General features: G+C 60.5%; 3 protein-coding genes across 3 annotated transcripts; all 3 read left to right on the top strand.

Annotated features, from left to right (window-relative positions):
* Positions 1–239: 239 nt before the first annotated feature.
* On the top strand, positions 240–704 carry LBRM_32_3420 (putative ribosomal protein L3; the record flags this gene model as incomplete). The annotated part of the gene is made up of 1 exon (XM_001567643.1): positions 240–704. The coding sequence occupies one exon, from the start codon at positions 240–242 to the stop codon at positions 702–704; it is 465 nt and encodes a 154-aa protein (XP_001567693.1).
* Positions 705–3,819: 3,115 nt separating this feature from the next.
* Positions 3,820–5,265, top strand: LBRM_32_3430 (pyrroline-5-carboxylate synthetase-like protein; the record flags this gene model as incomplete). The annotated part of the gene is made up of 1 exon (XM_001567644.1): positions 3,820–5,265. One exon carries the CDS (start codon positions 3,820–3,822, stop codon positions 5,263–5,265), a length of 1,446 nt encoding a protein of 481 aa, XP_001567694.1.
* A 1,345-nt stretch (positions 5,266–6,610) lies between these two features.
* On the top strand, positions 6,611–13,849 carry LBRM_32_3440 (conserved hypothetical protein; the record flags this gene model as incomplete). Its single annotated transcript, XM_001567645.1, has 1 exon — positions 6,611–13,849. One exon carries the CDS (start codon positions 6,611–6,613, stop codon positions 13,847–13,849), a length of 7,239 nt encoding a protein of 2,412 aa, XP_001567695.1.
* Positions 13,850–14,206: the final 357 nt, after the last annotated feature.

Raw genomic sequence — 14,206 nt, forward strand, 5'->3', positions numbered from 1 at the left:
TACAGATCAACGGCGGTAACGTTGCGGCGAAGATCGCGCTGGCCAAGTCCCTGCTGGAGAAGGAGGTGCGCGTGGACTCCGTGTTCCAGCAGTCGGAGGCGTGTGATGTGTGCTCCGTGACGAAGGGCCACGGTACGGAGGGTGTGGTGAAGCGCTGGGGCGTTGCCTGCCTGCCGCGCAAGACGCACCGCGGTCTGCGCAAGGTTGCGTGCATCGGCGCGTGGCACCCTGCCCGCGTCATGTACACCGTTGCGCGTGCCGGTCAGCACGGTTACCACCACCGCACGCAGCTGAACAAGAAGATCTACCAGATCGGCCGCACTGTTGCTGTGGAGCCAAACCAGGCGACGACGACGTACGATCTGACGGCCAAGACGATCACGCCCATGGGCGGCTTTGTCGGCTATGGAACGGTGCGCAACGATTACGTGATGCTGAAGGGCTCCGTGTCTGGCCCGCGCCGTCGTGTGATGACGTTGCGCCGCCCGATGGCGCCGCAGACGTCGCGCCAGCTGAAGGAGAAGATTGTGCTGAAGTTCATCGACACAAGCTCGAAGATCGGCCACGGTCGCTTCCAGACGAAGAAGGAGAAGAACCAGTGGTTCGGCCCGCTCAAGAAGGACCGCATCCGCCGCGAGGAGCGCCTGCGCAAGGAGCGCGCCGCCCGTGCCGTGGAGCGCAAGGCCAAGGCCGCGAAGAAGTAAGTGTGCCAGCACACGCTCGCTTTTCTGTCTTTGCGCGTATGAATGACCTTGTCGTGTCTACTATCGGACGAGTTTCCGCGGCGCTTGCGCCGTCTCTTCTGCGGCTCGAAAGTCTTTGCCGTTTTCCATTTCTCTCATTAGTCCTTCTCGGTACCTTTAACCTCGTTCTGTATGCGATTCTTCATTCAGCGAGACCCACGCTGACAGGACGAGGCATACTTTCTCGGTGACTGTCGCAGCGGCAAGGACATCTTTGCCTCCTTGGATTCACTCAAAGGCTTTCCTGTCCTGCACTGGTTGCTCTTTCCCTCTTCTTCCTCCACACGTAGGTGAGGATGGGTGTGAGTGCCGATAGCGTTCCAGTCTGCGTGTAGTGGGGTCTCTGCATATCAACCTAAGCTTCCTTCATTTTTTTTTTCTTCGCCTTAACTTTATAAACGTCTTTCCCTCATCTTTTCGATAAGACGCCTTTCGAAGTAAGCACCGGCCTATTTCTTGTGTCCTTCAGCGTGTGCGCCCCCACCACGAGAACACCAGCGCATGCCCACATGCAACCACAGCTTACCCGTGCCTCTCTGTTGCACCGTGCGGCTACGTCCTGCCGTCGAGCCCGGCCATGGGTTTGACGGGCTCGTTCTACCCTTCCTCGTCCCTTGCTCGCATACGTGCGGCGCGATCGGCGCCAGACGTACCTGAGTGGGCTGCACACCTTGATCCACGCGGGCCGCGTTCAGGATCCTGCTCGAGGGCAGAGGCGGTAGTGTCTGTCGTGCGAGTAACAGGCGGTGCTGTAGGCGCATGCCGGATGTGCTCGCGAGGGACGTCGGCTAGCTTCAGGTCAGGGTACTCTGAAACCCTGTACTCTGCCTGTATGCCATGCCGCGTCCTCAATGGCTTCAAGCCGCGGCGTTCAATGTGAGCAGTCCTTGTACCGCATTATTGGAGTGCTGGAGGACTCGATGGCGTGATGCGGGGCGTTCTGGTCATGCTGCCGGCATCGGTGCCTCATCAGTCCAGTGGGTCGGATGCAGGGAGTGCCATAGGTTACGCGTATATGCACTGTGTGGGGTTCACCGATATGGATTACTTCGCGCCTTTTTCATCCATCATTCTTGCTCTACACAGACCTCTGCATGCATTGCTTGGCTGCTGTACACTATGCCCGCTCTGGTTGACAGCGCGTATGCACAGTGGTCGCACTTGTGCATATTGGACCCTGTGGCAGGGCGACGTTGTTCTCTTGGGGGAGGGGGGGCCTTGTCGTCGTCGTCTTCCGTTTCTGTCGATGCCACACGGATGGGGACATGCCAGGATGGCGTGCCCGCGTGCTCTGCGACACGTTGAGCGCTGCCATGGACCTGTGGCAGCAGAGAGGCAACCCGCCCTGTTCTCCACCCGCACGCCTTCGGCAGGGGTGGGTGTGTAAGGTGGAGGGGGGCACGTGGGTAAGCATACGCCTCTGCACAAAGAATTCATAGTGTGTCCTTCACGAGGGGCAAGGAGGGGCAGCGGCCGACATCCGACGGAGGAAGGTCATACAGCACGATGGAGAGGTGCGTAGTCAGATCACTGCGTACAACAGCATAGCGTAGAGGGCGCTGTGCCGTGAGCGTCGAGTGGCCCTCTCGAATCCTGCGTGACGTAATCGCCCCCAAAGCCTGCCTGCCGCCTTCGTATCAAATACACGCGGGGGTGGGCGTACCACGGCGCTGGCGCGGTAGTGGGAAGCACACGATCTCTGAACCTCACGCCGTCACTGCCCGTCACCCGCCGTTGCCGCAATCCATAGCACAGACAGGTGCCCATGCAGAGCTTGGGTAAGCGTGAACCTACCGTGCCGCCAGGTTACTCTCAGATATTTAGCCAGACGCGAAGTGTGCTCATCGAGTAGGGCCACCGAAGCAGCGTCAGACCGTCATCGCCTCCACTTCGTCCCAGATAGCGGGCGGGTCTACGCGTGTACGGATGTCTTTCCGCGATGCGAGCGCGGAGGCGCCACCGTCGCGCTTCATTTTTTCCTGCTACACTGACATGCCGAAGCTCTGAGAGTCCTAACGCCCTACAGTCCTGCTGGATGAAATGCGGCTTTTTTTTTTTCCGCAGAGTGCGGACTTCTCTCGACGATTCGCCAATGAATCGGGTTAACCACCACCGCTGGGCGCCGTTCAGCCCCTGTAATTCTGCTGCATACATCGCAAGCCAGGCCCCCAGGACGATGCTCGACATCACCGCAATGCGGCACAAGCCGAGGGAGAAAAAAAGCAACAAACAGTGCACGGTATACGCATGTGTGTTGAGTCGTCGCCACGACTCGTAGTGAGCCGAGACAAGCGTAGTCATGGCCGCACGTCTTTTGCACACACAGAGTCAGCTCAGAACTGTCCGCCAGCACGAAAAGTTCTTCTAGTCGTATGCCTGTGGGCAGGCGGCAGACTCTTGGCTTCCCCTGAAAGAGTGAGCACTAGACCCTGACACCGCGCACTGAGGTGGCCGGCATAGCCAGGGGTACTGAATGCGAGCAGAATCAGAAGAGGAAGAAAACAGCATGCGCTTGCTGCTGATACCACTCTCTGTGCTGTGGAGAGTTGCTGCTGAGCGTGAGGTGGAGTGGTGTGTTGAGTCGTCTTGCAGCAGTCGTGCACGACTGCCGAAGCCTTTGAAGGAGAAAGGGCACGGTACAGAGCCCCTGCTAACTTCACACAGGTGTGCACCTCGATTTCATGGTACCCCTGATTGCTGCGGCTGCTTAGGTCTGTGCTCACAACATCCGTGGAGGGCCGCCTCCGTCGTTTCATACCTCCTTTCGTTTGTCATGCCTTTTTTCTTGCCCCTCCGCGTGTGTGTATACCCTCCCTTGTACTCACTCATCACTTGATGGGCTGCTACACGGTCTGCGCCACTTGCGCGAGGCTACAAGTAGAGCTCCCCCGTCGCCGCCTACTGTCGGTCCTGTGCGTGCGTGTGCGTTTTGTTTCCCATTCTTTATTTTTCTCCTTTCGAGCTGTTTCGTTAGCTGCAGTAACGTAAAACTCACCAAGACACTTGATAGCTGGACACCACCCTTCACTCGGCCTGTGTCTGTTCGGTAGGGATATACACGTACGCCATCGCCATTATGGCGTCCGCAGATGCGGAGAGAGCAGCGGATGTATCGGCAATGCGGCACCTCGCAGAGGAGGCGCGCGCCGGTTCCTCTGCCCTGAATGAACTCACCGGTGCTGAGCGACAGGCAATGCTGCGCGCGGTGGCTAAGGCACTGCAGGCCAACGAGGCCCGCATTCTCGCGGCGAACCGAGAAGACGTGGTAGCAGCCCAAGCAAACGCTATTTCAGCCCCGCTGTTAAAGCGATTGGAGCTAACGACGAGCAAGCTAGCCACGCTGGTAGAGGGCATCCTAACCTTGGCGGACATGCCAGACCCGATTGGGCAGATTCTTTCTGCTCGTGAGCTGGACAACGACCTGCTGCTGCTCAAGCAGACAGCCCCGATTGGGGTGATACTAGTCGTGTTCGAGTCCCGCCCTGACAGTCTCCCGCAGATTGCTTCTCTTGCTCTCTTCTCCGGAAATGGGCTTCTCCTCAAGGGTGGGCGTGAGGGGGAGCACTCGAACGCGGTGCTGCACGACGTAATCGTCTCGGCTGTGGAGTCCAGCACTCAGGGACGCGTGCCACGAGGGGTGATTGGGCTGGTAACGTGTCGAGCTGACGTATACAGTCTTCTACAGCTGGATGCCCACATAGACCTTGTCGTGCCTCGTGGAAGCAATGCGATGGTGCAGAGCATTCAGCGCTCCACCCGCATTCCGGTGCTGGGCCACGCTGATGGCATCTGTCATGTGTACGTGCACAAGGACGCCGACGTGGATGCAGCGCTGACCGTGGCAATCGATGCGAAGCTGAACTACCCGGCGGCGTGCAACGCGGCAGAAACGTTGCTGCTGCACCGAGATCTTCTCCAGTCCCCCGCGCACGGCACCACAGCGGCGCAGTTCCTTCTCCAAGGCATGATGGAGGCGGGCGTGTCCTTCTACGCCGGTCCACAGGCCATCGCTGCAGGGCTGGCAGGTGAGCCTGCTGCTTCTCTTCACATCGAGTACGGCGATGCGCACATGACTGTGGAGGTTGTCGATGACTTGGCGGCGGCTATCGCACACGTGAACCAGCACGGATCGCACCACACAGACGCCATTCTGACTGCTGACAAGGCCACCGCAGCAGAGTTTCAGCGGCGAGTCGAGAGCGCCTGTGTGTTCCACAACTGCTCTACTCGCTTTGCAGACGGGTTCAGGTTCGGCCTCGGGGCGGAGGTAGGAATCAGTACCGCCCGTATTCACGCTCGCGGTCCTGTCGGCGTCGAAGGGCTGCTAACCCAGAAGTGGATCTTGAAGCCGATAGCGTTGTCGCCTCAGGCGACGAAAGACGGTGTTGCTGCAGCTGCAGCTGCAGCTAGCGCGCCGTACGCGACAGTGACGGAGTTCCAGAAAGGGGAGCGCTCCTTCACTCATAGGGATGTCACCCGGAGGCTTCAGGACGAAGCGGCTGGGATGCAATTGGGCGCATGAGAAGAGACCCTGCCGCTGCTGCAGACCGTTCGATAGGGTGGGGCTTGTCTCCTTTCCCTCTCTCTTGTCACGCAACGGACTGCGGACGGAAGGAAGATGATAACGAGCCGATGTTGTGTATACGATAGGTGCTAGTACGCGTTGTTGGGCACCCTATTCGTGTGTTGTGGTTGTTTTCATTTTCTTTGTGATTTTCAATACTTCCTGGCAGTGCGTGTGCTTGTGTGCTACAGCTGTGGGTACGATGCGGCTTGGGTGCCCCCTGCTTGGCTTGCCTGTTGGCGTCCACCTGTATGTTCCTGTGTGCTTGTGTGGCTGCGCACCCCTCTACAGCCTCAGCAAGCCACTTGGAGATGAGCACCTGTTACCTCGTAGCCTATCGCTCCTTCCTCTTCCTTGATCATGAGGATATCCACGGATGTAACCCCCCCCCCCCCCCCCACACACACACACACGAAGGAAACCAGAGAAGAGGCGCTCTGTGTTGCAGCCATCCTGTCGGACTTGCTGTTTGTGTGAATTGAGCCCATCCTGATACATGCACCGCTCGCACATCAAGAGCAGCAAGTACTGCCCTTCTGAATCTGAGTTGTCCTCATAAGAGAGCTGTTCGCTGCGGCATGCGCACGCTGGTGATGATACATGCACAGGCGCGTGATCAAGTGGCGGATCTGTAGCAACGATTGAGTCGGCTACACATAGTCTTTAGATGTAATTGCCCCACGTCTCGTAGGCCGCGCGTGCATGTCCCTGCTTCTTATCCCCAACACACTCATGCCTGTTGCCTAGCCTTTCCTCGGCTATTTAGCTACTCCTTTCCCATCCTCTCGATTCCCTCACTGGATGTACTTCCATCTCCGCTGTCGGTATGGGCGTCTCTTCCTCTATGTTTGTGTGTTCGTTCTTCCTCCTTCCTCTCTCTCACCCCTTAGCGCATACGAGGCGTGCATGTAAAGTTGTTTAGCGTCTTTTTCTTGCTGAGGTGCCGATTCCATCGTTTGCTGCCGCTTCAGCAAATACACACTGGTAAAGGGATGTGGACACGACTTGATAGCCCCCCTCCCTCCCCGTCTTCTGTCCTCACCGCCCACGAACACCACCACCCAGCATAGGCGCATTCTTCTCGTTTCACGATTCATATATACACCGCGCGCGCTGTTGTTTTCCTTTGCGCGAGCCGTTCGACCTCCTCCCACTCTGTATCCTGTGCTCATAGCTGCGTGCATTCTCTACGGCCCATTACTTCTCTCTTCTCCCTTGTTTCGCCGAGAGGCACGGAGGAAAGAGAAGACAGGCGCAAACAACATCAACTTTGTGTGCTACTCTCTTCAGTGAGTTGTTCGATATGACATCCACAGTACATCACTACTCTCCTGCCAACTCGCCGCCAGTTGAAGGTGAGCTGGATGGCCGCGAGACGGCGCACGAGGTGGAGGTACTGGAACTGCAGGCTCTTCAAGCAGAGCGTGATGGCGAGGGTGGGCGCAGCGTAATGCTCATGGAGCGCGCGCTGCAGATGCGCTGCCGCCTGGTGAATCGGCTGCGCGAGAAATGGACAAATGCCGCGTCAGAGCCGGGCTCGTCGTCGGACGCTGGCTCCCATCGCATGTCTGTTTCCGCAAAGCCGGATACGGTGGGTGAAGCAGATCTTCTTCAAGAGTATCATGCCCAGTGCGGAGAGCTCTACGATGTAGCTGAGCGCCTTGTGGTGCGCTGTAACGTGATTGCTGTCGAACACTTTAAGAGAGGCGCATTCTCGGAAGCCAGCCCACTGCTCGAGTACGCGATGCAGATGACGGAGGATGGGGCGTACCCGCTATGCGAGGTTGAGGAGCGACGGCGACACCTGCGCGGAGTCACGCTCAACAACATCGGCTGCATGGAGCGCCGCCGCGGCCACTTCTCTGAGGCCCTACAGTACATGAAATCGTCGATGGAGATGACTGGGGTTGAGTCACCTGTGGCCTACATGAACACCAGTGCCATTCTCATTCAGCTCCGTCTCAGCGAGGAGGCGGTGCGCATGGCAGAGCGCTCTATCGAGCTGCTCTACCAAACACCTGAGGACCCGTCGTTGCTGGCAGTGGCGCATCACAACCTGGCCATGGCACTTGAGCCTGTAGATCCGTTACGGTGCTTGGAGGAGTATGCACTAGCATACCGTACGGCCTGTTCCACGCTGGGACCGGAATGTGAGACAACTCGCTCTATTCAGCGCAGCTGGAGGCGATATGAGATGACGCGCGTCACCCCGGCAATGGGGCCGTTCTTCTCGCCCGATGGTCGCGCCGCTGCATCTGGGTTGCGTGGGCCCATTGGTACTGTGCCAACCAAGCATGCAGCCACCGCACCGCGCTGCTTGCCTGCGACGGCGCCGTCGCGCACAAACAACTCTAAGAGCGGCGGTGCGGACTCCCCAATGGACGTGGTGGAGCTCTTTCCGCACCCCTTTCTACCCAGCGCGTCGACCCCGTCCGTGTCGAAGGCGCCACGGGATGTGACGCCGATCTACCGCCCCGCAGTGGTGCCCCGTCGTCCTCTCGTCCCTGAACCGCCGCCAGGTGTAACGACCTCTTCTTCCAGGCGTAGCCGTGCGCCACACTCGCAGCCTCACCCCCAGCGGCAAGAGCAGCGCCAGCAGCAGCGACGTCCGTATGGGACAGAGAAGACGACGCATACCTCGCGACTGTCCACCCGTACTGCTGTGGCAGCCCCACGACAGTCATCTGTCAGCCGAGCAAACGAGCCCGAGGCGGCAGCCGGTAGCGGTCGTGTCGCCGCTGCAATGGCGCCGTCTCCTCCGCCCTCTCGTCAGCAACAAGCGACTGCGCCGCGACGCTACTCTCCTGTCACACGAGCGCACGAGTCGTCACGGGAGTCACCACCGCGCACAGGCATCCGTCAGGGCCGCTTGTCAGCGCAAAGGGGCACCGCGGCTGTGCCCACCACGCTCAGCGTGCCACACAAGCTGGAGAAGAGCACATCCCACCATGTCCATGAGCGGTCGACAAAGCAGACGACGCCTACTGCGTTATCGTCTACCTCTGCGCAACCACCAGGGCGCGGGTCGCATTACCCCACAAAGGAGAGCAGCAGCATCAACCATACTCATCCCCTGCGACCACCGCGAGACCTCCCGCCATTGCAGACCGCCGCCGCTGCAGAGCCGCCTGTGGTAGCACCAAAGCCGTCGTACTCCCGCTCGTCACGTGACGCGAAGGCAAATCTACTGCTTCCGCTAACCTCGGCGTCGGTTTCTCTCGAGTCGGACCCGCTGACGTTTCTGCAGAATCGACTCGATGTTTTACTCCAAGATGAAGAGGAGCTGGAGCACAAGTATGCTCAGGCGACAGTGATTCAGCGGCACTACCGCGGCCGCCTGGCCCGCCGGCGCGTGGCAACGCTCCAAGCCACACGCGTGAGTGATGCACGGCTCGCCCAGCTGCGACGCCACATGCTGGCGCGTCGAATTCAGCGAGCGTTTCGGCGCAGGCGCCGTCATAGCTGCTACCCTCTTGCATCTGGTCAGCTGGGCCGCTACGCAGCAGTCGGAGGCCGACATGGTGCTCAGCATCGCACGGCTACACAGCTGCAGCGAATAGCGCGCGGCTGGCTGGCGCGGCGCCATTACACGCAGCTGCGACAGTACGCACGTGAGAGTTCAGCAGCCGCGAGCCGCATCCAGTGTTGGATTCGCGCGTTGCAGGCGCGACGCCGCTACGCAGCCTTGCATGCTGAAAAAGCGCTGCAGGAGGCAGAGGCGCTGGAGCACGAGCGTCGGCAGTACGCGGCGACTCGTATTGCAGGCCAGTGGCTCACCTACGTACAACGCAAAGCGTGCAAGGTAGCCCTTCGCAACCGCATGATGGCCCGCGCCGCTGAGAATGCTCAACGCCGCACGAGAGCGACTATCTGCATCCAGTCGGCATGGCGAGGGTACCAGGCACGTCGGCTCTACCGCGGCGCCTACTTGCGCACTTCCCAACTGCGTACCGCGCGGCTGGAGTACGAGCAGCGTCGTCAGGCTGCTGTGCGGCTGCAGTCATTTGGTCGGATGCTCATAGCTAGACAGAACGCAACGCCGCTGCTCACAACCGCGCGATTGCGAGCGGCTGCTGAGATTCGGACCCGCAGCCGTGAAGGGCTCGCCGCCATCACGATTCAATGTGCCTATCGCAGCCACGTGGCTCGTCGGGTGTGTGGCGGTAGGCGCCTAATGCGAAAAGAGCTGACTACCCAGGCCCTGCTGCAGGCACACACGGCAATTGTGCAGCGTACGGGAAGAGGCTACATGGTGCGGAAAGACGTGGGTACGAAGCTGTCGGCACTACAGGCTGAGGCAGACCGGTACGAACGTCGTCTGCGGGCCCTGAGGCAGCAAGATCTGGAGGCTGCACGGCGCTTACAGCAGGCCTTTGAGCTCAACGTCTCTGGTCTCCGCGAAGGTGAGGACAAGAAGCGGTGCGCTCTTGTGCTGACGGAGCAGCAACAGCGGCATCATCTACTCACACAGTGCAATGCATCGTTAGCGGCGACGAGTGAGACTGAAGCACAGCAAGAGGGAATGATAAGGGCTTCGTTGGCAACTTTCCATAACTTTTCCCGCATCATCAAGGCGAAGAAGCGGCGTGCACTGCGCCAGGAGTTCCGAGACGCTTACCTAGAGCGGTGCGCGGCAGAGGATGCGGAGTCGCACAGGGAGGCGAGTGCGCGCGTGGTAACCGCCTTCATGCGTGGTGCCGCCGCGCGCAGCGCTCTGCTGAGCCGAGCCGAGACGATGAGCTCGTACAACGATGCACGTGCGATGCAGGAGAAGGATGAGAAACATGTGGCTATGACGACGGATGATGACAACGGCGAGGATACGTATGCAGCCTCTGCTGAGGTACCTGGGCAGCTTGCCGCGGAGCGCGCCGAGCTGGACCGGCTGCGACGCGCGGAGCGGCTGGCCTCTGAGGCCCCCACATCGGCCCCGAGACGCCCACTGACGGCGGAGCAGCTTGCCGCGGAGCGTGCCGAGCTGGACCGGCTGCGACGCGCGGAGCGGCTGGCCTCTGAGGCCCCCACATCGGCCCCGAGACGCCCACTGACGGCGGAGCAGCTTGTCACGGAGCGTGCCGAGCTGGACCGGCTGCGACGCGCGGAGCGGCTGGCCTCTGAGGCCCCCACATCGGCCCCGAGACGCCCACTGACGGCGGAGCAGCTTGCCGCGGAGCGTGCCGAGCTGGACCGGCTGCGACGCGCGGAGCGGCTGGCCTCTGAGGCCCCCACATCGGCCCCGAGACGCCCACTGACGGCGGAGCAGCTTGCCGCGGAGCGTGCCGAGCTGGACCGGCTGCGACGCGCGGAGCGGCTGGCCTCTGAGGCCCCCACATCGGCCCCGAGACGCCCACTGACGGCGGAGCAGCTTGCCGCGGAGCGTGCCGAGCTGGACCGGCTGCGACGCGCGGAGCGGCTGGCCTCTGAGGCCCCCACATCGGCCCCGAGACGCCCACTGACGGCGGAGCAGCTTGCCGCGGAGCGTGCCGAGCTGGACCGGCTACGACGCGCGGAGCGGCTGGCCTCTGAAGAAATGATGAGGAATGTGCGCGTAGATGAAATATCTGCAGTTGGTGACACACCTTTCCTCTCTTCAGAGAAACCGATATGTAGCAGTGTCTTAGCGCGTGAGATGATGGCTTGTCAGAAGGCTGTCTGGCAGGCCGAGGTGGCAGCCGAGAAGCAGCGCCGTCAACAGCGCGATGCGCTGCATCGTGCCATATTCGAAGACAGGCAGCAGCGCATCGCATCCGCGACGGATGGGAAGGAGCTTGCCCCCTATCGTATTAGCCGGATACGCCGGCAGATCCGCTCTTTTGGTGAGTCGAACAAGATGGCCCTATCTTTACCTGCAGAGTCGTCCGAAGCTAAGGCAAACAACTGCCATGCGCGGCGTATTGCGCAGCAGCTTGTTGCTGTACAATGCATCGAGAGCCACTTCCTTGGCAGGGGTGCTCGTAAGCACCTAACAGCGTTGCTGCGCATACGGGATGACTATCTCAGCGCTATGCAAACCTTTGACCGTGATGACGGGCCGGTTCTCACCACCGTGTGCCTACGTGAAGCTTTGGCGCGTCACCCAGACTTGCGAACGAGGGTTCTGCAGTTCGCCACTTATAGTTCTCCTTCTGTTTGTCGCAGCATTGAAAGTGTTCCGTCCTCAGCTTCGCCGAGCGCATCGTTGACCTCAAGAAAAACATTGAAAGGATATCTGCGCATCATCAAGGCGAAGAAGCGGCGTGCACTGCGCCAGGAGTCCCGAGACGCTTACCTAGAGCGGTGCGCGGCAGAGGATGCGGAGTCGCACAGGGAGGCGAGTGCGCGCGTGGTAACCGCCTTCATGCGTGGTGCCGCCGCGCGCAGCGCTCTGCTGAGCCGAGCCGAGACGATGAGCTCGTACAACGATGCACGTGCGATGCAGGAGAAGGATGAGAAACATGTGGCTATGACGACGGATGATGACAACGGCGAGGATACGTATGCAGCCTCTGCTGAGGTACCTGGGCAGCTTGTCACGGAGCGTGCCGAGCTGGACCGGCTGCGACGCGCGGAGCGGCTGGCCTCTGAGGCCCCCACATCGGCCCCGAGACGCCCACTGACGGCGGAGCAGCTTGCCGCGGAGCGTGCCGAGCTGGACCGGCTGCGACGCGCGGAGCGGCTGGCCTCTGAGGCCCCCACATCGGCCCCGAGACGCCCACTGACGGCGGAGCAGCTTGCCGCGGAGCGTGCCGAGCTGGACCGGCTACGACGCGCGGAGCGGCTGGCCTCTGAGGCCCCCACATCGGCCCCGAGACGCCCACTGACGGCGGAGCAGCTTGCCGCGGAGCGTGCCGAGCTGGACCGGCTGCGACGCGCGGAGCGGCTGGCCTCTGAGGCCCCCACATCGGCCCCGAGACGCCCACTGACGGCGGAGCAGCTTGCCGCGGAGCGTGCCGAGCTGGACCGGCTACGACGCGCGGAGCGGCTGGCCTCTGAGGCCCCCACATCGGCCCCGAGACGCCCACTGACGGCGGAGCAGCTTGTCACGGAGCGTGCCGAGCTGGATAGTGGCGTTAGCGTAGCGAAGAGAGGAGTTGGTGCAGAGATCGCTATAGTGCCAGATTCGTTGATGCTTGAGCAGCGGGTTGCAGAAGATATGGTGGCCGGCTACGTTAGGCGCCCAGAGAAAGTGGTTAGGGATGACGAAGTGCGACAGCCCCCGCGCCGATCGACTGAGCAGCAGGTTGTGGTGGAATGCTTGGCGTTGGGTCAGCTGGGACACCTCGAGCAAGTAGGAATGGAGGGTAGGAAGCTAGGCGGCCTTAGCCTCGTGGAATACACCTTGAGTGCCGCTGCTCTTCGTGATGAGATGGTACAGGGTTTCCAGCGCAACAGCGATATGGAGTGTACCTGGACGTCTTCATCGTCGGCATCATCTGGGCCATCGCACCGGGAGGACCTGACTTACGGAGAGGCATGTGATCGCTTATCGGTGTTTGCCGAGGTAGTGCGAGACAAGAAAAACCTGCGCCAACGACAAGCTGCTCGCGACACTTATTTGCAAGACGTGGTCAACAAAAGCACCTCTGATGTTGACGAGGAGAAGCAGCAGGAGGAGCGCGCATCAACACCTTTTGCGGGCGGAAGTGCGTGGCAGCTGTGCAGTGAGGAGGGTAGCTGCGACGATTCTGACACAGTGGATCAGGAGGCAATGCTCCAGCTGTACCGTCGAGAGCGCCGATCTTTCGCTTCCTCGTTGGTAGATAGCTTTCTCCACATCATCAAGGCGAAGAAGCGGCGTGCACTGCGCCAGGAGTTCCGAGACGCTTACCTAGAGCGGTGCGCGGCAGAGGATGCGGAGTCGCACAGGGAGGCGAGTGCGCGCGTGGTAACCGCCTTCATGCGTGGTGCCGCCGCGCGCAGCGCTCTGCTGAGCCGAGCCGAGACGATGAGCTCGTACAACGATGCACGTGCGATGCAGGAGAAGGATGAGAAACATGTGGCTATGACGACGGATGATGACAACGGCGAGGATACGTATGCAGCCTCTGCTGAGGTACCTGGGCAGTTTTCGCTAATTTCCTCTGCGGCTAGCAGAATTCAGCGCTTCGTTAGAGCCGTGCAGGCAGGGCGTATGCTGCGGGCGCAGCAGGAGTCCTGCCGTGCTTACCTCGAGGAGGAACGTGCAGTGGAGGAGATACTCCACTCAGCTGCGCTTACTATTCAGCGCTTGTACCGCAGACATCGGGCGCGGCGGCTGGCGGCCATGGCTATTGTGGAGCGCGATCTCTGCTTGCTGTCACCCCAGGAGTCGTGCGAGGCTAAGGCGGCGTGTGAAGTGCACGGGTGCGATATGGCGACGTCAGCAGCATTGTCTTTTCGTGCTCACTCGCTGAGGGGTGTGATAAGCGGCTGCGCCGAGGCAGCGGCGACTTCTGCCTTCCCTCTACACCGTACTTCCTCGTCTTCCTGTTCGGAGCTGTGCGAGCTCGATAGCACCGCCATTGTGACAGTGGTGAGTGAAGCGAAAGAGGCAGCGCTGGATCAACTCGTACATCGTTCCTGAACTGCGCCTCTCTCTCTCTCGCATGGATGGAACGTAAAGAGTGCTCACACGACTTTCCCCCTTTCCTGGACACATACAGTTCGAAGAACCGTGGGCTCTGTGGGCGTGCTGAGCTTTTTCCGACACCCTGTTTCTCTGTTTTCTTTTCTATCTCCTGGTACTGTGCTTTCATCTTGCATGTGTGATTTACTCGAAAAGCGAGCGATGTGGTGGATGGTGGTGTGTGGTGTGTCTGTGAAGTGTGGCGACTGTCACCGCCGCACCTCGCAGCCTCACTGATTGCCAAGAGAGCGTGACAAGCGCTATTCCTTGTTGCTGTCCTCCCCCCTCCTCCCCCTCTCTCCCCACCACACCCGC

Source organism: Leishmania braziliensis, chromosome 32, assembly GCF_000002845.2.
Source record: "Leishmania braziliensis MHOM/BR/75/M2904 complete genome, chromosome 32".
NCBI lineage: Eukaryota > Euglenozoa > Kinetoplastea > Trypanosomatida > Trypanosomatidae > Leishmania > Leishmania braziliensis.